Source organism: Arachis ipaensis, chromosome B6, assembly GCF_059453495.1.
Source record: "Arachis ipaensis isolate K30076 ecotype BB chromosome B6, ASM5945349v1, whole genome shotgun sequence".
In the NCBI taxonomy this organism is placed as follows: domain Eukaryota; kingdom Viridiplantae; phylum Streptophyta; class Magnoliopsida; order Fabales; family Fabaceae; genus Arachis; species Arachis ipaensis.
In genome coordinates this window covers 10,032,762-10,059,421 of record NC_142441.1, presented here as the reverse complement: position 1 = coordinate 10,059,421, position 26,660 = coordinate 10,032,762, and the positions used below count along the sequence as shown (strand labels likewise).

The following is a 26,660-nucleotide window of genomic DNA, read 5'->3' as shown; positions in this document are numbered from 1 at the left end:
GTCCATATCTTCAATGCGAGATCTGTAGTTAGAGATATTAGTCACGCAATAACAATTGTGTTTTGTAGTATTTTTATCTTAGTTGTTGTTTTCTAAATTTTAATGCTTGAGTTGTTTTGCTTGATATATGCACATTTTGTACAATAATTTATGACTCTCTGATATTTTATTTTAATCATCTGATGACTCGTAATATTTACTTTTTACATTGAAAGGATTTTTTACGTTAAAAATTTTATTATGTTATTATTTCTATTCTAATTTTTTTGTTACATTTTTCTGCTATTATTGGTATATTAATTTGCTACCATCATTTATTTTTTGTTACATTTTTCTGCTATTATTGGTATATTAATTTGCTACCATCATTTATTAATGAGTAGGTGTTATTACTCTTTTAATTTTTATAAATAAAAAATTATGTTTTATTTTTGTCAATAAATTATCTATATCTTTTGAAAAACATTCATATCCATATTCAACTTGTACACATTGTAGTGAAAAAAAAAAGGAAAAAAAAAGGATCGACACATATTGATTTTTCTTTCTCTGCATTTGTGTAGGTTTTTAAAATGTATAGGAGCAGACAACATATTTTTTATCTTTTGGTGAGATCATTCTTTAATTAATAAATGATTGGTTTCTTTAAAAAATTGCTGGCTTCGGACTGCAATGTATGGAAACATCGACAACATCACCTTCAAAGTTGCGTCATGCCTTACATGCATGTTCCCCATAGTGATTTGCAATATTTATAATTTTATATATTTGAGAAATGGTATATTTGTTTTTATGTATAATTTTTCCATTTTTTTTACTTATACATACGACTGGTTGTTTGGACAAAACTTTTTCACACTAAAAATACATAAAATTAAATTCTAAAAGTGATTGATAAAAAACATAAAATATGTAAACATCATTTCTCTCTTGGATTTTTCGATGGTAACTTTGTGTTAGCATGCTCATTATTTATGAGCTTCGCTTAATTTTTTTTTTTTGAATAGGAAGTTCAACATTCAAGTGGAGTAAATAAATAAGAGTAAAATAAAGTAATTTTTATATCATTTTTGATATAGTCATCAACAACATGAGTTATTTATAATACTTTTCTTTTGCACATGAAAAAATTTGAGTCACACAATTTATAATTTTTGTTGTCTTTTTCTGAAAAATGATATCATTTCGTCGTAATTAAATATTCTATATAGTTGAGTAGAAGCCAAGTAGCCAACACTTGTGCAGCTCTTTTCTCAACGGCATGGACCTCCACCTGTCAAAGTGTTCCTTCAAGGTACCAGGTACAGTCCACGTTTGTCAAAACTCTGAAATTCAAGCACACCACACCTGCCAAGAGTACTCACAAGTAACAAATAAGTGTTGAATATTTTCTACTTCATTGTTACACAACACGCACAAAGTATCATTTTGTTGTAACATTCCCAGCCTATTAAGCCGATCCTTTGTATTTATTTGGCCTACCAATACAAACCAAGTGAACAACTCCACTCGAGGCGAAACTAGGCCTTTCCAAATGTCCTTTGTGAATCTGTACCTCAGGCACAAATGAGTTAGTAGAATAAACGCCTTCCTTGCCAAATTTCCACACCACTCTATCTTGCACTTCCGCTATCAATTTAACGGACTGCAATACTTGAAGCATCTGGTCTAATGTATCTGTTTTCCATTAGCGTAATTCCCTCCTCCATCGGAAGTGCCAAACCCACTCTATCCCATCCCGCAGTCCCCAATTACTGAAAATACTAAATAAAATGAACAATAAATATATCATATGTTTATTTTATTAGGTGTGCCAATAGTTGTTCTAATATTAAAATTTAAGTAGGTAATTTAGAGATATAGTGTATTTTAATTTGATTAGTAGTTGTTGATGTTATTCAAAAAATTATTGGTTATCTAGCATTATCCCATTAAATATTAGTTTTTTCTACTTTGGATCATGATAGAGCAAACATAATAGTAACACTCTCCTCGATGTTTATCTACCTAAGAACATTGTCCTGAGTGTAAATTGCTCAGCTCTCTCTTCTTTTCGTATTCGTTTGCGACGTGACATGGGGATTGAGCCTCTTTCCTCCACACCATTCAATTTCAGTGGATTCCAAGGCGGTTATGATTCTGTTAATATCCATGAAGAGAAGTTTGTGTTACAAGAGAAGCAAGGTTTCTCAGCATTAATGGAATTAGATAGAGGAGATAATCTGTTCAAACATCAGCAACACAAGCATGATCATGATGATGAAGATATCAAAGTTGGTGACATGATCCTACAAGATGTCATCAATTTTGACCCTGATTATGATAGTCTCCAACCAATTTCACAAGAGTTTCAAGAAACAATAGGACTCAAAAATATTCATCAGGCACCATCGTCTTTGACAATAGCATCATTGGAGCTCTTGAGAAACTATGGAAGCAAGTTCAAGAAGCTAACCGGGGAAAACATAAGCGACAACTTCAGCAGCGACAACATCGAGAATAGTGCTTGTTCGGAGAATCAAAGATTGTCAACTGAAGAAATCATGAGAGTTGCAGGGGCAAGGTATGTGCATTACTCTGCACACTGGAACGATGATTTCTGCATCCCCATGCACCCTTATGGATTGGATCTTGGAAACTTGTCGGAAGAAGAGAACAGAGATGTGGAGCTTGCTCAGTTTCTTCTTGCAGCTGCAGAGAGAGTAGGGTGCCGCCAATTCGAACGTGCCAGCCGCTTACTCCTCCATTGTCAATGGAATTCAGATGTCATCGCAAACGCTGCTCAGAGAGTTATCTTTCATTTCGCCGAAGCGCTTCGCGAAAGGATCAACAAAGAAACTGGAAGGGTAATGGAAGTTGTAATGTCATCATACCATGATAGTCAGAATCAGAATCAGAATAAGAACGAAGAAACTGAAATGATTCTAAAGATGAGTGTCAATGAATCTCTTAAGTGCCATCAGAATCTGCCTTTCAATCAAGTAATGCAATTCCCTGGTGTACAAGCTATGGTGGAAAATCTTGCTTTCGAGACCAAGATACACCTGATAGATCTTCAAATCAGAAGCGGAGTGCAGTGTACGGCTCTGATGCAAGCGCTGGCGGAGCGGAAAGAGTGTTGTGTGGAGTCTTTTAAGGTAACCGCCATTGGAACTTGCGCAGAGAAGAACAAAATAGAAGGTACAGGACAAAGGTTAACGAGTTTTGCTGAGTCACTGAACTTGCCGTTTTCATATAAGGCGATTATCGTGGCAGATTTGGCAGAAATCAAGTTGGATGATTTCGACGTCGACGACGATGAAGGCGTTGCTGTGTACTCTGCGTATTTTCTTAGGACTCTGGTTTCAAGGCCTAATTGCTTGGAAAATTTGATGCTGGTTATAAGGAATATAAAACCCTCAGTTATGATAGTGCTGGAGATAGACTCAAATCATAACTCGCCTTCTTTTGTGAACCGATTCATCGATGCGTTGTTCTACTTTTCAGCATTCATGGATTGTCTTGAAACGTGCCTGAAAGAAGATAGCGAGTGCAGAATGGCGGTGGAAGCAGTGTGTGCAGCGGGGATAAGAAACATTGTTGCTGCTGAAGGCAAAGAAAGGACAGTTAGGAATGTGAAGTTAGATGTTTGGAGAAGGTTCTTCGCGAGGTATAAAATGGTGGAAACAGGGTTCAGTGAATCGTCGCTTTACCAAGCTAACTTGGTTGCTAAGGAGTTTACTTTTGGTAAGTTCTGCAGCGTCGACAAAAATGGTAAGAGTCTAACTGTTTCATGGAAGGGAACTCCAATGCATTCACTCTCAGCTTGGAAGTTTGTATGATCAAAATAATTGGAAAACTTACAATAAAAACTAACACGTGCTTGTCTTTGATGAAAATATTCATATAATTGTGGTGAGTTTCTATCGAAATTTAATTTTGATTACAGATATTAACTTTTTTTTCACGTATAAATTACATATCGGTCCTGTATCACCTTTATATCAATAATCATCTAGTTGAGCAATTAAACAACACTCAATGCACTAGTAATGTGCATGTTCCTTCAAATTCACGTCCATGCTTTGTTCAATTTTTGTATTGTGTGGACTTCTTTACTTCTATGGCATGCTGGTCCCAATTTGTCCCTCTTGAATTTTGATCTTAAAGTTTCATATCTCATACTAATTATAAGCATTTTTGTTGATTCAAGTCTTTTATATGTGAGGAACTAAACTAATTTTTTTTAATTAAAAGGTATCAGATCCTGAATAAGAGAATGAATGAGAAGAACAGATGTGAGAGAGAAGAATAGAAAGAAGAGTTTAATTAGTTATGATTGTGATTCAAGAGTTATAGAGTTGTTATTACACTTATATTTATAGTAAATGAGTTTAGTAACTACTAACTATTAGCTTAACTAATCTCTAACTGCTTAACAATCTCAAAGGACCTTATAACATCTCAGCACTACTTACTCCTATCACCTCCTCAAACTTCGGATCTAACAATCAGTAATCCTGAATTTGCTACGAAAATTATTGAACAATTTGGAGGACACGATCTTTGTAAAGATGTCTGCCATTTGAACACTTTTTTGGAACGTGTTTGCTGATGATGCCCCCTTTGACTACATGATCTCGAACAAAACTCAAATTCATAGCAAAATGCTTGGATTTTGAATGAAAAATTGGGTTGGCAGCAAGCTGAACGGCTCCAAGATTGTCACAGTAGAGAAGAGGAAGACTTTGAAGAGGTGTTCGTAGCTCATTCAAGATATTCTTGAGCCATGTTGTTTCAGGAATTAGTGTAGTAATCTCCCGATACTCTGCCTCAGTTCTAGACCGAGATACAACATGTTGTTTCTTAGAGGACCACGCCACTAAATTAGCCCCATAGAACACACAGTAGCTGTTTGTAGACATACGGTCATCTGGATCACTTTCCCAGTTGCTGTTAGTATAACCAATCACTCTAGTATCCTGCAATGGAGATATGTGTAAACCATAGGATGCAGTCACACTTAGGTATCTCAAAACCCGCTTGATCACCTCCCTATGTGAATCAAGAGGTTGCTACATGAACTGGCATACTTGATTCACCACATAGGCTATCTCGAGTCGAGTCACAATGATGTATTGAAGACTACCAACAACTATTCGATAGAGACTCGGGTCAGAAAAGGGAGAGTTATCCCTGCGGGACAATTTAGTGTCAGAAGCTATAGGCGTAGCATAGCCTTTACAATCACTCATCTTGGCCTTTTTTAGTACTTGTTGGAGATATTTAGCTTGATTGAGCTAAATGCCACCTGAGTTATTAGAGGTAACCTGAATACCAAGGAAGTAGTAAAGGTCCCATGTCTTTAAGAGCAAATTCGGAGTGCAATCGCTTGATGAAGTTGTCAATTAGAGTAGAGGAGCTGTTGATCATGATTATATCGTCGACATATATAAGAGAAAACGTGCTTTCACAGCCATCAAATCTGGTAAAGATAGACACATCAAATTTCATAGCTTGAAATCCAATGGAATGAAAAGCGCTAGGCAACTTGAGATACCAAGCTCTTGGGGCTTGCTTGAACCCATAGAGCGATTTGCTGAGTTTACAAACAATGGAAATGTTCCCAGTCTCCCACCTTTTCGACTGAACCATATAGACCTCCATTTCGAGATCATCATTGAAAAAGACATTATTTACATCCAATTGGCGAATTTGCCAACCATTCGAGATTGCAATAGAGAGAACCATTCTGATTGCTGTCGATTTAATAACGGGACTGAATGTTTCTTTAAAATCACAGCCAGATTGTTGGTGAAAACCTTGAGCCACAAGGCGGCCTTATACTTTTGAAGTGAGCAATCGGCATTGTACTTTGCTCAAAAGACCCACTTGCTTCCAATTGCATGCTTATTGGGTGGTAGTTGGACCAAACTCCAAGTATTATTTCTCATTAGTGCAGGATATTTCTCATCCATAACTTGCTTCCAATGAGGAATAGCTAATGCTTGCTTAATAATTTTTGGTCAAGTGATGCATTGAACAATTTGGGTTTAAAAATCCATACTTTGGACTGGGTGGTCATGGTATGAGTGTTACGGTCAATGGATGAGATGTGGGAGATGGTTCTGGGCTGTAGAGGAGAGCGATCAGGTACTGGGAACAGCTGGAAAGAGGATTAATCGGTTGGGACAGAATGTGGGTTAGGAGCAAGAGGTGGAGAAAAAGGGAGGTCTTGGTGAATGTGTAGAGGAGGAATTGGCGATGGATTGGTTGAAGTGGCATTTTGGAATGGGAAAGTTTCCCTATCAAAGACATAATGTCTAGTGTAATAATCTTACCAGAGGGCAGCAATCATCTAAATCCCTTGTGTTATATACCATAGCTAAGAAAGATTATATTGATAATTCAAACTGAAAAATGTTGATTATAGGTCCTCAGGTGTGAAAAACAAAAGCACCCAAAAACTTTTAAATTCTGATAATTTGGTTTCTTTTTCAACAATTTCTCCATCGGTGATTGTTGCTTAGAACCGGAGTAGGTAAAATGTTGATCAACTGAGCAATTGTGAGAAAGGCTTGTCCCTAATATTTCAAAGGTACACTAATATTCGTCATTAGTGTCAGTCCCATCTCTATAATATGTTGGTACTTCTGCTCTGAAGCACTATTTTGTTGATGGACATGAGGACACACAAAACAGTGTACAATGCCTTGTTCCTGCAAGTTTTGAGAGAGACTAACATACTCCTTAGCATTATCACTTTGAAACATACTAATCTTGGAATTCAATTGCAATTCAACCATGTTTTGAAAATTTTTAAAAATTGATTTGAACTGTGATCTAGATGAGATTAAGTAAAGTCAAGTGAATCTAGAATAAGCATAAAAAAAGTGAACATAGTATCTAGCACCATTTATTCCAGAAATGGGAGAGTTGAGGGCCCCCAAATATTTAAATACACTAATTCGAGAGAGCAAGTATACACCGTGGTAGAATCTAGAAAAGGTAAATTTTGGAACTTGCCAATGTAACAAGCATTACAAATAGACTTGGAAATTGAAAATTTTACATGCTAAGTTGCATTATTTTGGTTAAAACAGAAGAGGACGGATGACCAAGCCTATTGTACCAAAGTCTAAAGGAACTGTGAGAGGAATTCGTGACTAACAGTGCCTTCAGTGCAAGTGATGCTAAGCTAAAATTATGGAACTTGTAGAATCCATTTTCCACAGATCTAAGGAGTAGCACCTCCTTAGTCCCATGAGATTTGACACAACAAAAATAATCATGCAGTTCAAAGAACACATTATGGTCTCTAGCAAACTTATTGATACTGATTAAATTCTTAGTGATATTAGGGACATGCAATAAATTGACAAGTTTAAACAATTTTAAGCTCAAATTAGATTTAAATAATGAGTTTCCAACGTGAGTTATTTTTAACCTGCACCATCTCCAATAATGACCTGATCAGGTCCATCATAAACTCTCATTTGCATCAAATTGTATGGGTTTGGAGTCATGTGATGGGTTGCTCCCGAGTCAGGGTACCAGCTTGGGTCAGCTATTGTTGAATGTGTTGCAATCTGATTGTTCATTGCTAGATTTTTCCTTGGTGGTCCTGACCTCTGATTTGGTGAATTGGCAAAGCTTCTTGCATCATAGTTCCGATTATCATAGTTTCTGGACTCAAAGCCCCTTGAATCTGATCCTTCATCATACCTAACTGGCACTGTACTGCAGTATGCCCAGGTTTGTTGCACAGTTGACAAAAAATTCTTGTTCCTAAAAATCTTCCGCCTCTTCTAAATCCACCAGATCTGCTACCTCTACCTCGAAAACCAAATCTTTCTTCTCCTCCAAAATTGGATTTATTAGAGAATTTATGGTGTTTCCTTTTCCCGTGATTTTTAGAGTGTGCAACATTTACCTGAATGAACAAATCCAGCTTCTTAAATCACGCCAACAAACATTCAAGTGACAGTAACAATGCTTCAAGTTTTTCAACTGAAACAGGTTCTACTCTAGACACCACAGAAGTAATCAAGGCACTAAACTCTTCTGGCAAACCATTCAAGATTGCCATGACATGATCAATTTCGGATATATCATCTCCAACAGAGATCACGCATCTACTATCTTTTTTATTTCTAAGAGGTAATCATTAATTGAGCTAGTTTTCTTTATAGTTCCTAATTTGTTCTTGAGTTGCATAATTTTTGCCCTAACCTATGCGACAAAGAACGTGTTCAATCTTAACCAAATTTGATGTACAAACTCGCATCCTACCATCCTCATTGTAAAATGCTTTCTCGTCAATGCTAACAACCAAGCTTTAATTTGCGTGTTTTGCTTCTTCCACTTCTTGTAGCTCACTGACACTGTGCATGTCACTCGATCTTGTTCGAACACAAATTTTTCTTGAATCCTTTTTTTTTCCAGTGAGATTATCCAATAGCTCATAATCTTCGATCGTATCCTTGATCTGATCCTTCCATGACAGAAAATTGAGCGCACCGAACTTCAACGCTATTGGTGCTGTGAAATCATGAATCGCCGACTGTGAATGTGCTTGCGCTCCAATATAATCATTTGGTTGTGAATTAACTTCGGAAGCCATAGCTGAAGAGCTCTGATACCATGAAAGGTATCAGGTCTTGAGTAAGAGAGTAAATGAGAAGAACAGAGAGTGAGAGAGAAGGGTAAAGAAAAGAGTTTGATTAGTTATGATTATGATTCAACAGTTACAGAATTATTATTATACTTGTATTTATAGTAGATGAGTTTAGTAACTATTAACTACTAGCTTAACTAATCTCAAACTAAATAGACTCAAAGAACCTTATGACACCTCACACTACTTACTCCTAGGGTTTTTATTTAAATAAATATTTTATTTACTAAAATAAATAATTATAAAAATTATTACTTACATCTTTTAGTCTTATTTCGTTTACAGTGTAAACAAGATAAGCTTACACGTATCTCATTTACACTATAAACGAGATAAGACTAGTACGCGTGACACGTATATATCTCGTTTACAATGTAAACGAAATACGTGCAAGCTTATCTCGTTTATACTGTAAACGAGATACGTGTTAAATTAATGCGTTTACAGTATAAACGAGATACATTAAGACAAATTTTTAACTACTATAAAAGGATGTGAAACATTTGGCATTCTCCACATACATTCCATATCTTCTTCTCCTCAATTTTTTTTTTTCAAAAAGTAGGCAAAAATGTCCAGTAGTAGCAGATATGTGGTTGTCTGTGTATACCTCAATTGTCGTATGAAAAACAGCGACAATAAGGTGATATTTGAGTGTGAGAATTCATTGCTATTGCGCACTCGGCGCATTAGTTCATTGTCCGAGTTGAAGAGTTTGATAGTGAGCAACCTTGGTGGCATGGGGAGAAGAGAGATCGGAAGGGTGGGATATAAGTAAACGAGGTCTCTGACAAAAACAAAATATTTTACAATTATTGCTTATAAAAAATTTGTATAGGTCCATCAACATATCAAATTGGCTTAACTATTCTGTACATTTGCTTAACAAAATTTTACACGTATGTACTAACTTAATTTATGTCGACACGATATTTTCCGTTAATATGTACTTATTTAACTAATACACATGTTCTCAATACGTTATGTGAAACTAAAACATTCAATAAAATAATTAATAATCTAATTATCAAACTTTAACTTAATAATCTAATTATCAAACTTGGATACTTAATAACTAAATTAAAAAATTAAAAAATGTGTGACCAATAAACTAACCCTAACGGTTAGAAAATATCTACTCCAACATTTAAACTTTAAATTAATAATCATGTAGTTAACAACTTAATTACCAATAAATCATAACCACATTCTTAGAATTATTAGTTACTATTAGTGACATGTTCTTAATGATACAAATTATATTCTAGTTCTTGGGAAGTAACCTAACCATGGCTATGCATATATGGGATTATATAAACGTCAAGATAATAAAACTAATCGTAAAGTCGGCTGTCCCCGACGTAGTGTCATGTCGTGTTCAGCTTGTTGATGTCCCGATCACGCATTTACCATCTTCATCTAACTCGATGATATGATCAGAAAGGAATAGAAGAGACGAGAAAGTGATGAAAAGGTTCGAAATGGGGCCTAGAACCTCGCTGTAAACGATATCTATATATAGGCGTTCTCCAGCCTTATCTCGTTTATAATGTAAACGAGATAAGCTTGTATGTAAATGAGATATACACGTGTCATGCGCACCAGTCTTATCTCGTTTACAGTGTAAACAAGATATGTAAGAACTTATACTAAAAAATGTATTTTCGTAATAATTTTTATAATTATTTATTTCAATAAAAAAAATATTTATTTAGTTTATTCAAATAAAAAATCCTTTACTCCTATCATTAATAATTTAATATTTTCCTTTTTTCCCTTCACCGCTAATAAAGTAATAATTAGGTATTGTTTAGGTAATTGTTTATACTTAGTTATCACTTATCAGTGTAAATACAAAAATTCTCTCACTAAAAATATACCTAATTATTACCATTGGGTATGATGTTATTTTGATCGTAAATAAGTGAGTAATTTAATATGCTAAAAAAAGAAATTCTTCGATATTTACAAAAAAAAAAATTGTTTAAATTTTTGAAATATAAGTTGATTTAGGTGAGATTTACTTTCTTTATATTTGATTTCAACAAGTGAAATATAGATATGGTGGAAAAGACCAAATAAATATAGAGTGGTTGTAAAATTAGTAAAGCTAATTTTAGAAAATATATAAATAAATAATAACTAAATAAAATGAGAGGTAATAAACAATCTTAGTTTATAATTTTAGAATTTTAATGGTTGAAAAAGAGAAAAATTATATACCTCTAATTGACGGATGGTTCATATTGAAGAGACTCACCTATAAATTGAGCTTTTCTTTAATTCATTTCAATCAAGTCATCCAAAGAGAATAACATAATATTTCTTTGAGTAGTTTTTTCTATATATATAGAGAGAAGTGTATTCTCCTTTTGTCAAGAGAGAGTGTTTTGTAGTCTCCTTGTGATAGAGAGAAGTTGTAATTCTCAAAGAAAGTTATTCAATTGTTTCCATATTTTATACAAATTTCTAATTTTTCATCTCTATATTTTGCTGTGTCATTTGTCTGGTACCTAACAGTGGTATCAGAGCCAAAGGTTGCTGATTAATATATTTTTTTCCGCTGCGAGTTACCGTCTAAAAAAAAATGGCAGCAAAGTATGAAATTCTGAAATTCAGTGGGAGTAATTTTTCTATATGAAAATTGAAGATAAAAGCCATTATGAGAAAAGACAATTGCGTGACAGCAATTGAAGGTAGACCCACTGGAATTACAGATGAAAAATGGAAGGAGATGGACAACAATGCTGTTGCAAACTTACACTTGGCACTAGCTGATTCAGTTTTATCAAGTGTAGCAGAGAAAAAGATAGCAAAGGAAATTTGGGATGCTCTCACCAAATTATATGAAGTCAAGTCACTACACAACAAGATATTCTTGAAGAGAAGACTTTATACTCTTCGAATGAGTGAGTCCACATCGGCAACGGATCACATCAACAATCTAAATACGCTATTTTCCCAACTCTCATCGTTGGAGTATACCATAGCGGAAAATGAACGTGCAGAGCTCTTACTTCAAAATCTACCAGATTCATATGATCAGCTTATCATTAACTTAACTAATAATGTTTTGACTGATTATCTTTTTTTTTATGACATGGCTGCTGCGGTTCTTGAAGAAGAATCTAGGCGCAAGAATAAGAAAGATAGATTAGAAAGCTCAAAACAAGCAGAGGCTTTGTTGATGACAAGAGGGAGATCAATGGAGCGTGATTTCAGTGGGAGCCAAAGTAGACCAAAGTCACAAAGTAAGAAGCAGGTCAAATGCTACAATTGTGGTAAAAGAGGGCACTTCAAGAAAGATTTTTGGAATAAAAAGAGTATAGAGAAGGTTCCAGAAGGATCAAGTTCTCAAGGATGTGTTGCAAGTACCTCTGATGATGGAGAAATCCTGTATGGCGAAGCAACAATTGGTTCTAAAGGCAGTAAACAGCTCACTGATGTTTGGATTGTTGATTCAGGAGCAACATGGCACATGACTCCTCATCGTGATTGGTTTTGTACATATGAACCTGTCTTGGAAGGATCTGTGTTTATGGGAAACGATCATGCCTTAGAAATTGTTGGAATGGGTACTGTCAAAATAAAAATGTTTGATGGTTCTATTCATTCACTTCAAGGGGTAAGACACGTGAAAGGCTTGAAGAAGAATTTGTTGTCGATTGGGCAATTGGATGAACTTGGTTGTAAGACCCATATTGAAGGTGGGATCTTGAAAGTTGTTAAAAGAGCTCTTGTGGTAATAAAAGCAGAAAAGATTGCAGCAAATCTATACATGCTTGTGGGAGATACTTTGCAAGAGGCAGAGGCATCAGTTGCTTCATCAAGCCAAGAAGAAATGATGATGATATGGCATTGAAAACTGGGCCACATGTCAGAACGAGGCTTGAAGATTCTTGTAGATCGTAATCTCATTCCCGGGCTCAAATCGGTAAACTTACCGTTTTGTAAGCACTGCGTTACAAGCAAACAACATAGATTGACGTTTGGTAGATCAACTGCTCGGAGCAAGCACATATTGGAGTTGATTCATTCTGATGTGTGGGAATCGCCAGAGATGTCCCTAGGAGGAGCAAAATATCTTGTATCATTTATTGATGATTACTCTAGGAGGCTATGGGTGTACCCGATCAAGAAGAAGTCAGACGTGTTTGCGATGTTCAAAGAGTTCAAAGCAAAGTTAGAACTTGAATCTGGAAAGAAGATCAAGTGTTTAAGGACAGATAATGGAGGAGAATATGTCGATGGTGATTTCCTAACAATTTGCAAGCAAGCAGGTATTCAACGACAATTCACAGTTGCATATACGCCTCAGCAAAATGGTGTAGCAGAGCGAATGAATAGGACTCTCCTAGAAAGAGCACGAGCTATGTTGCAAACTGCAGGTTTAGCCAAGTCTTTTTGGGCAGAAGCTGTTAAAACCGCCTGTTATGTGATAAATCGGTCACCATCAACTGCAATTGGATTAAAGACACCAATGGAGATGTGGCAAGGTAAGCCACCTAATTATTCTTCTTTACATATATTTGGTTGTCCTGTGTACTTGATGTACAATTTCCAAGAAAGAACAAAGCTAGACCCAAAGTCTAGAAAATGTATATTCTTGGGTTATGCTGACGGTGTTAAGGGGTATCGCCTGTGGGATCCCACTGCTCGCAAGGTAGTTGTCAGTAGAGATGTAATATTTGCAGAAGATGAATTGCAAAAGGAACAAGAAAATGACAGCACTGTTAAAGAGATAACCACTGTTCAAATAGATAAAAAATGCAGAGAAGATGATCTTTCTGAAGTAGAACCACAACACGAAGAACAAGAAGCAGAGGCCAATGACATAAAAGTTCGTCGATCCACTCGATAAAGAAGAACCCCATCATGGCACTCAAATTATGTTTTAACAAACCATGATGCATATTGTCTTTTGACAGAAGATGGAGAGCCAACAACTTTTATGGAGGCTATGCGCATTCCAGACGCTTCTATGTGGATGACAGCAATGCAAGAAGAAATTGAGGCATTACATAGAAACCATACCTGGAAACTTGTTGAACTTCCAGCAGGTCGAAAAGCCATTGGTAACAAATGGGTTTACAAGATCAAACGAGATAGTAATGATCAGGTGGAACGATATCGTGCAAGATTGGTTGTCAAGGGATATGCTCAGAAAGAAGGTATTGACTTCAATGAAATATTTTCTCCGGTGGTGAGACTAACTACTATTAGAGTAGTTTTGGCTATGTGTGCTGCATTTGATTTACATCTAGAGCAATTAGATGTAAAGACTGCTTTTCTTCATGGAGAACTTGAAGAAGAGATATATATGCTCCAACCAGAAGGTTTTGAAGAACAAGGAAAAGAAAACTTGGTTTGCAGGTTAACTAAATCTCTGTACGGTCTAAAGCAGGCGCCAAGGTGTTGGTACAAGAGATTTGATTCTTTCATTATTAGCCTTGGATACAACAGACTTAGTTCAGATCATTGTACTTATTACAAGAGGTCTGGTGATAATGATTTCATCATTCTGCTGTTGTATGTGGATGACATGTTGGTGGTAGGTCCCAACAAAGATCAAATCCAAGAATTGAAGGCACAGTTGGCTAGGGAGTTTGATATGAAAGACTTGGGACCAGCAAACAAGATTTTAGGGATGCAAATTCACCGAGACAAAAAGGATAGGAAGATTTGGCTATCGCAAAAGAATTATTTGAAGAAGATCTTGCAACGCTTCAACATGCAAGAATGCAAGCCAATTTCAACCCCACTTCCTATTAATTTTAAATTATCCTCAAGTATGTGCCCTAGTAGTGAAGCAGAGAGGATGGAAATGTCTCGAGTACCGTATGCATCAGCGGTGGGAAGCCTTATGTATGCCATGATCTGTACAAGGCCAGATATTGCTCAAGCAGTTGCGGTGGTAAGTCGATTTATGGCAGATCCGGGTAAAGAGCATTGGAATGTTGTTAAGAGGATCTTGAGATACATCAAAGGAACCTCAAATGTTGCATTATGTTTTGGAGGATCAGAATTCATTGTCAATGGATATGTCGACTCAGACTTTGCAGGTGATCTTGATAAACGAAAATCTACTACAGGCTATGTGTTTACACTTGCAGGAGGAGCTGTGAGCTGGCTATCTAAATTACAGACTGTTGTAGCTTTATCTACTACAGAAGCTGAATATATGGCAGCTACACAAGCATGCAAGGAAGCTATTTGGATCCAAAGGTTGATAGAAGAACTCGGGCACAAACAACAGAAGATTTCTGTGTATTGTGATAGTCAGAGTGCCTTGCACATTGCAAGAAATCCTGCCTTTCATTCAAGAACAAAACACATTGGAGTACAATATCACTTTGTTCGGGAAGTAGTAGAAGAAGGAAGTGTTGATATGCAGAAGATTCACACTAAAGATAACCTAGCAGATGCCATGACAAAACCAATCAACACAGAAAAGTTTGAATGGTGTAGATCCTCATACGGCCTAAGGAATACATGAGCAACATAAATTTTGAAAATTTATAAAAAATTAGCTTTAAGTGGGAGATTGTAAAATTAGTAAAGCTAATTTTAGAAAATATATAAATAAATAATAACTAAATAAAATGAGAGGTAATAAACAATCTTAGTTTATAACCTTAGAATTTTAATGGTTGAAAAAGAGAAAAATTATATACCTCTAATTGACGGATGGTTCATATTGAAGAGACTCACCTATAAATTGAGCTTTTCTTTAATTCATTTCAATCAAGTCATCCAAAGAGAATAACATAATATTTCTTTGAGTAGTTTTCTTCTATATATAGAGAGAGAAGTGTATTCTCCTTTTGTCAAGAGAGAGTGTTTTGTAGTCTCCTTGTGATAGAGAGAAGTTGTAATTCTCAAAGAAAGTTATTCAATTGTTTCCATATTTTATACAAATTTCTAATTTCTCATCTCTATATTTTGCTGTGTCATTTGTCTGGTACCTAACAGTGGTTATATCTCACTAATCTATTTAAATAAGTATTGAAAATTTGAAATTTGTTTTGTGTATACTACAATTTATTAGCCAATAAACCTCAAATAGAATTTTAGTCCTTAACTTATCGGGATAGAAAAAACTGTAGAAAAAAAAAATATAGAGATAGTCATTATGGTATTTGAAGATAAATTAAAAAAATAAAAGACTAACAAAAAGAACGAGAAAATGTTAGAAACTCTGGGAGGGAGGGAGGGAGAGAGAGAGTATATTGATTCTAAAAACTGCTTTATAGAAAAACTTTACTTTTGTATTTATAGTCATAGTTTAGATTGAGTTTTCTAACGACTAATTATCTTTCTAACAAATTTGATATCTCGGTATAACTAACTTCTAATCACATGTCTCACTTTATCTAGTTTCATTTCTTCTCTTTATTTACCTTTAACAAAGAAATAGAAGGAATAATGAAGAAGCAATATTATATTTATATCTGAATTGAAAAAATTCTATGATTCTTAAGACATTAGTGTCTAATTTGTCTAAAAGATAAGAGAGATAAAGATGGATCTCATATTTTATTTTTGGTAGATACTATTATAAAGATTTTATAATTGTCTTTATATAAAGATATTTTTTTTTATCATTAGATGATAAATTGTAAGATTTGATTTTGATATGTTGTAAAAGTATTTTTTTTTAAAGTGTGACTAAATAAATAAAACACACTTTTAACACAAAATCTTTATAAAAAGATGTTTTTAACATCTTCATTTAAATAAATATCTTTTATTTTTATACCAAATAGCTAAAAAATTAGACACTATAAAATACATTATCTAAATTTAGATATAGAGTGTAAAAAATATATGCAAAAGGGGTATAAAATACGGACAAACCGACTCAGGTTACGTTCTTTCTGATCGGTAGGCCATTAAAAATTTCTTCTGAATCTGAGAGCAAATCATGTCTACATTATAAAGTAAAATTTTTTTATATGTTTAAAGAATAAATTAAACTATGAATAATCTTAAAAATTTAATATTAGTAAATTATAATTAATACTATAACAAATTATTAAATAATTTTAATATAGATCTTATTTAAAATAATTTTATGTTAAATTTAAATTTTAGATATTTTTTTATTTAAATTTTAAATACTTTTTATTTTAAAAAATTTTAGATCTTTTTTATATTAAATATTAATTACAATATTAGATATATAGTAATTTTTTTTACCGAAAATAGAAAGACTCAAATCTATTATCTTTTATTTGAGTATATGTATAATAATATTGGCTGTCAAAACCTTTTCTTTTTCATTTATATACGGGATGACCTTTTTTGTTTTCAAGTTTTGTCATATTTTTTTTTTATCAAAGATAGGAAGATTTAAATTTATAATTTTTAGATGAATATAAAAAAATTATCCCATTTGAGTTATAGCTAATTGGCTCAAGTCTTGCCATATTGCACTCTTAAAATTTTGTTGATAATATTAATAACAAATAAAATCTTACTCTAATGTGAAATAGCAACATATACATAATAGGAAAAGAATGGAATCTTGAAAATTATAATGGACTTTGTTAGATAGACAATGATTTTTGTGAATAATATTAACAATGGGTTTTAAAATTGGCCTAATAAAATAAAAATATATTACACCCCAAATTATTTACCTAAATCTTAATACTAGGATAACTATCTGCACACTTAGTAAATTGAACATCCGATATATCCATTGTTCACATTATTTAATATTTTCATTATTTACCTATACTTTTTCAATTATAATTATTAGATCAGATACGCTATTACTACATCACATCACGTCAAATTTTGTGTATATAACAAATGAAAAAGTATATGGAACCAACTCTGGATCAGCCAAAAATAAAACAACTTAATTAATTATAAATATAGTAATTAATTTTATTTATTTATGATTAAAAATATTGGTTATTAAATGTTTCATTACATTTAAATTAGGAAGAAAGACGTTGAGTATCATTGCAACGTGAATCACAGAAATTGATTCAATTAGCTTCCGTCTCTTCACCCTCCTCCCCTCTCTAAATGCCTAAAACATGATAAATCAGAAAATAGATTCAAAACCATCCAATATACAAAGAAAAGAAACATCCTAATACCTAGCATAAGCACCATTCACGTAGAGGTTTTAGATTCACTCAAAGGTATTTGGCTGGTTTTTTGCTGAAACTATCTTAGTTCCCTAGCATTATTGATAACAAATAAATCTTTGTAGTCATATCTAGAGAAAATCGAGATTTTACGTGAAATCGAAAAAATAAATAAAAAACGTAAAACGTAAAATCTTAACAAGATTTAAATTGTAAAATCGTCAGACTTAGTACAAATTTCGTAAAATCGATAAACTCATTTAAAATCGTAATATCGGAAGATTTTAAGAGTTAAATCGAGATTCTAGCTACTATGGATGTATGGATACTGACATGGATACGGGACATAATACGATACGGGATATGCAGATATACAAATTTTAAAATCTGATAAGACACGGAGTTGGATACGGGACATAATACGATACGGGATATGCAGATATACAAATTTTAAAATCTGATAAGACACGGAGACACGATATATATATAGAACATAAAGTATTTTTTAGATAAGTTACAATGAATTTTAAATATTTTATTTGTATTAAAATATAAAATAATTTTTTAACTGTTAATGTCTTCTTTTAATTATATAAAAGTATTTAAAATATTTTTTATTTTAATAAATAATAATATATTATTTCTAAACTCATTTTAATAATATATGTTAAGAATAAGGCTGGATACACCGACACGTGATGGTATTTAGGTGTGTCCAAGTGTGTTCAAAAAAGATTTTTTTATTTTTTATTAAAACACGGTTGAATATAGCACACATGCGTGTCGGACGAGTATCGATAAATGTCATGTCTAAAATATGTCCGACATACAAATACGGTAACTCAACAAAATATCCGTATTTGATAGGATCATACTCAATCGCAATATACCTTGAAAAATATAAGTAAAAAACGATTATCACCACGTGATCTTTATAAATGTAAAAAAATATATATTATTTGAATTTAATTTTGATGTATTAAAATAATTTTTTATATATATCTAATTACGTAATATTATATTAATAAAAATAATTATTTTTTATATTAATTATGTAAATAATTATTTAAAAAAATTATATTATCAGTACATCAAAATTAATCTTATTATTTTTCAAGCTTTTATTATATTTTTTTTCTATAATATATTCTTTACAAATAATTTATTTAATGACTAATTTGTAAAGTTGACTAATATAGTATTCACAATGGCCAGTTGGGCCACATAAATAATTCCTCATAGGAATAAAATCTCGGAAATTAAAGTTAGCACGTCAACAAACGCTGTATTCTCGTTAGATTTTGTTTCTATGAATAAATGTGAAATATCAAATAAAATAAAGATCACTGTGTTCTGTTCTGTTTCTGTATGTACTCACTCTCCATCTCTCTTCCTCCCTTCTCGTCCGTCAACCTCTTCTCTGCGCTGCGCAGCGCAGGGAATCAATGGTTACCAAAGCCACCGACTCCGCCTCCAAACCTCAGGTATCATTTCATTTTTATGTTCTTTTTCCTTTAGCTGCTGCTGATTCTCCTTTTCTAACATATCTTTTTCTTCTTCTTTTTTTCGCACTGTATTTCGTGTGTTAACGTTATTTTAGAATTCATCTACGTAATAGTAACACTGCTACATTTTGTATCTTGTTGTATTCTGATGCGCTGTAGTTTAACGTGTTCCTCTATGTACCAAATAGAACCATAATTGAGCTCACTTGTAGTTGTAGGGCTTTAATCTCCAATTTAAGCTCATTATTTTGTTTCCAATCATTCGTTTCTCTGGAAAATGGCACGTGAATCCTCTGTGGGATCGCGTTGGAATTGAACTTCCCATTCGTTATATGCATTTTTCTTTTCTTTTGTTTTTCAATTTCCGTAGCCAGAGTTGTTATTCACAGAGGTTGATGATTTTGTACTATTTTTTGTTTATTCTGAATGTTAATGTATGGTGTTCTGTGTAATTGGTTTATTTCTTTATTTAGTTGTATTATATAATGTTACAGAATCAGCATGGAGAGCCAATGGAAGATACTAGTGGAACCTTGGCGAGCAAGATAGATCAGATGAGGAAGCAAATCCAGGAGGAGAGAATTATATCTGTCAAAGTAAGCTTTTAATTGAATGACTTGATTCATGGAAAGGGTCCACCAGCTTTGAGATGTTGTGTTTTACAAGTTACAGTCAAGTAATTTCTTTGTTCGTTCATTGTTGAGCGACCAAAGGCTTTATTTAATTGGAATTTCGGACCCCAGCTTTGTGGTTTCTTATTTGATTTTGTTTCCCTCAACTGTTATATGGAATTCTCTTGTTTTAACAGCTTGCTAGGTAGCTTGCAGCTAATATCGCTCATGTTTTTTGCAGGAAAAATTACAGAAGAATGGTGAGAATCTACAACATCAGATTTCAGCTATCTTGTCAGTTATCTCAAGTTGGGACTCATCACAGACCAAGGAAAACAGGGCCAGTGAAATGCTTTCTTCAAGAATTAACCAACCTCAGTCTAAGTACCTTTCTTTATTTCAACTTTTAGGAGAGAACAATCCTCATGGAATACCAGCACCAAGTATCAGGCTTCCATCCATTGAAAAAATACCAACATATACAACTTGGATGCATTTGGCCAGGTACATTTGAATTTTAGGCACCAAATATTAAACTCCTCTTCATATGTTCCCACTTCCCAGTATCCAAAATATACCAAAGTGAAAATACATGTTTCTGGAATTGTATTCTCTTTAAATGGTGATCTAGTTTAAGGAGGGTAGACATACATGTCTGCAAGTGAAGACATTGTTTCCACTGCTTAAACTTGTGACCCCCTAAATCACAGGTTGTAATTTTATTGTTACATCATGGCTGAATAAATAGAGAATTTCATCTTAAATCGTATTTGAGCAATCCATATGCATACTGCATTATGTTTTTTGTATTCTCTTCTAAATATCACATAACACAGAAATGAGAAAATGAGTGAAGATCAGTCAATTATTGGTAGAAGACGCATCTATTATGAGAAACATGGAGGTGAAGCACTGATATGCAGTGACAGTGATGAAGAATTAACAGAAAATGAGGGAGTTAAGCATGAATTTTCTGAAGGTGAAGACCGGCTTTTATGGTAAGTTAAAATGGAGATGCTTTACTTGCATGTAGAAGTTCTATTTATTTGAACAAAGACAAAATGCCAAGACCAATGGATCCTGACAGCAGTATTTTGTCATTAGATATACTGGTCCTCATTTTTAACATATTTAATTTCTGAGTAAGATAGATACTTTGTTTCTCTATGGTTTTTTCTTGCTGCTGTTCAGGAAATAAGACTTATTGTGATCACACGATGTTCAAATTCAAATCTTTGCTCATAGTGCATTATTTTCTATTTTATTTTAGTGTCCATGTTTCCATTCTCTAGTCTCTACAATTACAGTCTTTGACTCTTGAATTTATTTAGGATGGCATTTGAGGAACTTGGGCTAACTGATGAGGTATTGAATATTGTTAGTCAGTTTGTTCAGGGTACCAGTTTGGAAATTCAGGTAATCTAAAATATTTTGTTGACATTATTGTGTGCTATGCTTGTTAATCATAATTTGGTATTGCAAACATAAGTTGCAGAACTGAGATGTATCTTGAGAAGACATATTTATGTATCAGGATAGGTACAAAGATCTCAAGGCAAAAAGTATGGGGAGGCAGAATCAGCACCATGAAGATTCTGGAGAATACAAACCTCACATTGGCATATGTTTGGAGAAAAGCCTGAGTGCTGCTTTAGATTCTTTTGATAACCTTTTCTGTCGCCGTTGCATAGTACATACTAAAACATTATCCTTCTAACATTATTTGTTAATCATGTGGCATCCGATATGATATTAAAATAGTGCCTCTGCTTTCTGATTTCTTCCAGCAGCTGTTTGACTGTCCCCTGCATGGATGTTCTCAGCCTTTAATATATCCTGTAAGGAACAGTACTTATGTTTTCTTCAACTTCAGGAGTGTTTGGTATACTTTTAGTTTTCATTTCATGTTTTGTCAAGGAATTAGTTGAAGAAACCAAAATTTTGTTTATTTTTATTTCATGATATCTTGAAAATAGAACATGGTAAAGAAAAATGATGGAAATCAGTGAAATACATCAATTAAAATGAAAACAGATATCAAACAGGATATGTTGTAAATGGTTGGCTCCAAAACTAAATTAGATTGATGCTCTACTTCACAGAGTGAAAAGCAGCCAGTTTGGTCTGAACCTGAAGGTGACCGGAAACCATGCAGTGACCAATGTTATCTTCTGGTATTACACTTCTCCTTGTCTGAGAATTCGGTTATTATTATTATTTCGAAGCAGGGTGGGAAGAAAGTAGACCTTTTGCTTGCTTACAACATCAAATTCTATGAAAATGGTTCTCGTGAGATTATTTTTCACCCTGTTGGCATTATGTTCTGGACATATTCATTGTAGGAGGGGTTAGTATGCTGTGAAGAAAATTGGCTGAATATGTGTGTTAAGTGGTTGTTTATTTCATTGACCGAAGTTACTTAATAATACATGCTTTCCACTTCACTTTGGATGAACTATTCTATATATGTGTATGGTTACAGAGTTGCACCTAATCTCATTTTACTTTCTTTCAGTTAAAGGATGTCAAGATGTTGTCAGAATACTTGACTCCTGGGTCCTTGCAGGGTAAGATAACTGCAACAGAAGAATCAGATGAGATATTGGCACCTTCCAGTGGAGAGGGGCCAAGTAATCAAAGTACTAAAGCTATCTCACAGGAAGAAAGACGTCTCACAGAAGATATTGGTTGTTGTGGAGATCTCAAATCTGATGTTCCTGTCCCAGAAATTATGGGGAAACGGAAGGTCAAAAATAAGTCAGACTCAGCATTACGCGATTCCATATTGCCTCCTGACGATTCTCAGACTCAGAACTCTAGTAAAAAGATGAAGAAAATCTCAGATGATATAGTTACTGGAAGCAGTGACCTAAATTTGGATGCATGCAATGAAGAAAAACAGAGAGTTACTCATGCATCATCAGAAGTTTCTGCTGAACATACTTCTGGTAGCAGTGGTAATGTAAAACCTGACAAAGATGTTGTGGATAGGCAAAAAGATACCAAAAATGAGATTGAATTTAAGAATTTGTACAGTTCAATGGAAGGGCAAGTTGATGAGAAGCTAAGTTTCTCAGATTGGAAAACTCTAGAGAAAGAATTATATTTCAAGGGAGTAGAAATGTTTGGAAGAAACAGGTATGGAGCATTCTGCTTTTTTCATCACATAAACCATGGACCTGTTGGTTTAAGCATCATTCAAAGTGTATTGAATGCTTTTCTTTCCTTCACAGTACTGAACTATATTTCTTTTCTGTAATGTTCCAAATATGATATTTGTACTTATAAATTAGTAAAATATTTTCGTTACTTGTGCAGTAATTGTTTTTATTGAAATATGTTTTATGCTATTATAGTTGATAGTTACTTTTGAAGTTTTAATGCACTAAGTGGTTATTGTCTCCTGTTTGTTCGAGTAATAAAGCAACTTTTAAATATACCTGAATATAATAATTTTGATATTTTGTTGGAAACCATTATTTAAGTGTGTGCTCGTGTACAATTCACTCTCTGCAGCTGCCTTATAGCACGGAACTTGCTTTCTGGCTTGAAGACTTGCAAGGAAGTAGCTACTTACATGTCATTTCCCCACACCTCCAGTAATGGACCAAGTTCAATCACGGACGAAAATGGAAAAATCACTGCAAATCGCACGGTGAGAATCACAGCCATTCATTCATACCACTCTGTTGTCTTCTGTCTCTTGTGTTCTTTCTTGTCTTACTGAACTATTTTGTCCATTTAAGGATTCAGCTTCTACACTAGAATCCAATTTTGCAATTTTTTGTTGTGATGAATTTAATTAGCATTACTTAGATGATAGTGAATTGCTTTGGAACCTGGGTTATGACGTAGGACCAAAAGATGTCATCAAGGTCACGGACGCTGCGGAAAAGGGGCAAAACAAGGAAATCTAAATATTCTTCTAAGTCTGCTGGCATCCCATTTGCTTGGAAAAGAATTGCTTCTGGGAAAAACCAATCTATCAAGCAGTATACCCCATGTGAATGTCAGACAATGTGCGGAAAGGATTGTCCTTGTCAGACTAATGAAACTTGCTGTGAAAAATATTGTGGGTATGTTTGTGCACATTCTCTACTAAGAAGGCAATAAATGCAGGATATTCCATATTACTCATTTCTTGTATCGCTTCGTTTGAATTTGGTTGTTGGCCTTGATCCATAGCCCAAAGCCCCAAAGTTTCAAGGTTAATGATGGTGGTCTGGGTATATTATCAAATATGTTTATGTATATCTTTGAACTCAAAATAAGCAAGACATTGTGCTGTCTTGACAAGAGTATACTGTATACGTACTATCAATAAAAAGCTTTCTATGGAAAGAAACTTTTATATGCCAGAGAAGGTTTCAAAATGCAGTTTTGACTTAAATTATGCACCAAATATTTGTTACAAATTATGTTCTAAACATGATAAAATTATTTTTTCACCTCAGGTGTTCAGATATCTGCAAAAATAGATATAGAGGATGCCATTGTGCTAAGAGTCAGTGCAGAAGTCGACAATGCCCATGTTTTGCAGCTGGACGAGAATGTGATCCAGATGTGTGTCGAAACTGCTGGGTTAGGTAATGTCAAATTACAACTATTCTTACCCCCTAAACTTGATTTAATGTTGCCTAGTTTTCTTTTCTTTTATTAACTTTTCTTTTCCTTTTTTATCATTTTGCTTGACAATTCTCAGATTTATACTTCCTCATAGAGACTACAGAGAAAGTCATAAAAATTATTTTTGCCATCCACAATGCAGTACATCTATCATATATCATAAATTTTTCTTTTTGCTTCTGATCTAGTTCATGCCTACTTTGAAGAGTCAAATTGCAACATTTTAATAATTTTTTCCATGCGATGCACGCAAGTATCCTGGTTTCAGGAAATATTATTTTGTTTATGATAGTGAGGCAAAAGCATCACAAATTCAGCATTGGAGTAATGTTTTCCAATTATTAGTATTTAGTAGTTGTGCTTCAGATAAAAAAGGCACTCCCAATGTTTGATTATTGAGGATGACCAATGGGTATTTCTATATTATACCACATTAAAAACAAACGACCAAAGGGCTTAAACATGTAAGTTATAAGTGGCTTCGATTCATCTGAAATAAGTGTAAAGTATGCCCAATGGCATTACTAAATCTCTCTTGAAGCTATAAGTCAACCCATTTAAGAAAGAATATGTACCAGTGGAACTGGGCTGTGTCTTTTAAAATGCCTTGAAATATAACACATTTCTTTGTACAGTTGCGGCGGTGGTTCACTAGGGGAGCCACCTCGACGAGGGGATGGTCATTGTGGAAATATGAGGATGCTTTTAAGGCAACGACAGAGGGTCAGTAATTTGTTTGCTTGATAAGATTTTTATGTTTCTATCATAAATAGAACCTTAACACACATGTCTCATTGTTTTCCTTATTTGCATCTCTGTCAGATTCTTTTGGCAAAGTCATCTCTTGTAGGATGGGGAGCCTTCATAAAGGTTGGCATGCCAGTACTTGTTTGCTTTGTTTTTTTTTCAAAGGAATGTGATATTTTGTTTTCTCCTCACGAATTTATAATGCATTTCAGAACTCAGTTAACAAAAATGATTACCTAGGAGAATACACGGGCGAACTGATTTCTCATAAAGAAGCAGATAAGCGTGGGAAAATATATGATCGTGAAAACTCATCTTTCCTTTTTAACTTAAATGATCAGGCATGTTTCTCATATCAATCACCATTTTCTTGTAAACCATGGTGGTGTTCAGATAATTTCTCGTTTTACTATCCTTATGTTAGCTTTCATCATTCATCTCCACATCTCAGTGGAAGAATGTATCTATACCTTCAAAGTAATATTTTAAGATCTCACACCACCTGTTTCTTCAGTTGGTACTTGATGCTTGTCGCAAGGGTGATAAGTTGAAATTCGCAAACCACTGGGAAAGCCCCAACTGCGTTGCAAAGGTAGGTCGAGAAACTCAACTTTTATGGAGATTTAAACTTGCCCTTTGGTTTCAGTCTTCAGATCATTATTATATTTTGTATTGTGTATGCGTTGTATAGGTAATGCTGGTTGCTGGTGATCATCGAGTTGGGATATTTGCCAACAAAAACATTAACGCTGGTGAGGAGCTCTTCTATGATTATTGCTATGAACCAGAACACAGGCCACCATGGGCGGTTCCTAAAGGTGAGGCTTCTAAGAGAGATGAATCTGCTGCTAATCAAGGCAGGGCAAAGAAAAACCAATCTCATTGATGTAGCAAGGTCAAGCATGTATCATAAACAATCGCAGCATCCTACGAGTCTATGGTAAATACCAAGGGCATCTTCCATAAGGAAACCAAACAAAGAATCACAGATTCAAATATGAATAAGATCAAAGATACTGACCAAAAAAGGATAAGTGATCAGCAATTGAAGTTTAATTTAATAATTTTTTTAGGCTTATCAGTTTTCTAGATTTCAGCCTAGCAGAGTAAAGTTTGGTATAAAATTGTTGTAGGTATATGAAACTTTTCTATGCACTTTATCTTATTTTGCCAATTTTCGTGGTTAGTCAATATTTCCATTGATCAAAGCAGTTTTTTTTGTTTTTTATTTTTAGGAACGGGGGTGTTAACTTAATTCCCATTGTACTTGCTGCTACCGTTGATTACTTGGGAAAACCCTACCTACATTCCATATTTCCATCGGTTGGTAAATAAAATGTGAATTTACAATCATTTGCATTATATATATTTTTTCTATTCTTTTCTTTTGGCATGTAGAAATGACGAGATA

The 26,660-nt window shown here is 34.0% G+C and overlaps 2 protein-coding genes across 7 annotated transcripts; both read left to right on the top strand.

The window, feature by feature from the left end:
- Positions 1-1,968: 1,968 nt before the first annotated feature.
- On the top strand, positions 1,969-3,946 carry LOC107648048 (DELLA protein RGL1-like). Its single transcript, XM_016352072.3, has one exon. The coding sequence runs from the start codon at positions 2,076-2,078 to the stop codon at positions 3,819-3,821; it is 1,746 nt and encodes a 581-aa protein (XP_016207558.2). The 5' UTR covers positions 1,969-2,075; the 3' UTR covers positions 3,822-3,946.
- Positions 3,947-19,034: 15,088 nt separating this feature from the next.
- LOC107646072 (histone-lysine N-methyltransferase EZA1) lies at positions 19,035-26,602 on the top strand. 6 transcript variants are annotated; one of them, XR_015885897.1, is made up of 18 exons: positions 19,035-19,244; positions 19,760-19,861; positions 20,118-20,380; positions 20,713-20,874; positions 21,208-21,292; positions 21,411-21,566; positions 21,667-21,714; positions 21,979-22,050; positions 22,392-23,014; positions 23,393-23,531; positions 23,732-23,952; positions 24,331-24,462; positions 25,138-25,225; positions 25,325-25,372; positions 25,462-25,590; positions 25,764-25,841; positions 25,941-26,189; positions 26,485-26,602. XR_015885897.1 is itself a non-coding variant. In XM_016350262.3 (17 exons), the coding sequence occupies exons 1-17, from the start codon at positions 19,206-19,208 to the stop codon at positions 26,133-26,135; spliced, it is 2,580 nt and encodes an 859-aa protein (XP_016205748.1). In that variant the 5' UTR covers positions 19,035-19,205; the 3' UTR covers positions 26,136-26,602. The 6 variants fall into 6 exon arrangements, 4 of the variants coding, with proteins under 4 accessions (XP_016205748.1, XP_088346390.1, XP_016205749.1 ...); XR_001621619.3 differs by having other exon boundaries at positions 19,070-19,244; positions 21,664-21,714; XM_016350262.3 differs by having other exon boundaries at positions 25,941-26,602.
- Positions 26,603-26,660: the final 58 nt, after the last annotated feature.

Coding starts and splice junctions, on each gene's coding strand:
- LOC107646072 (XM_021103903.2), top strand. CDS start 19,206: ATGGTTACCAAAGCCACCGACTCCGCCTCCAAACCTCAG. Junction 20,381..20,712: donor ACTTGGATGCATTTGGCCAG/GTACATTTGAAT, acceptor CACATAACACAG/AAATGAGAAAATGAGTGAAG. Junction 21,567..21,663: donor TTTTCTGTCGCCGTTGCATA/GTACATACTAAA, acceptor GATTTCTTCCAG/CAGCTGTTTGACTGTCCCCT.
- LOC107648048 (XM_016352072.3), top strand. CDS start 2,076: ATGGGGATTGAGCCTCTTTCCTCCACACCATTCAATTTCAGTGGATTC.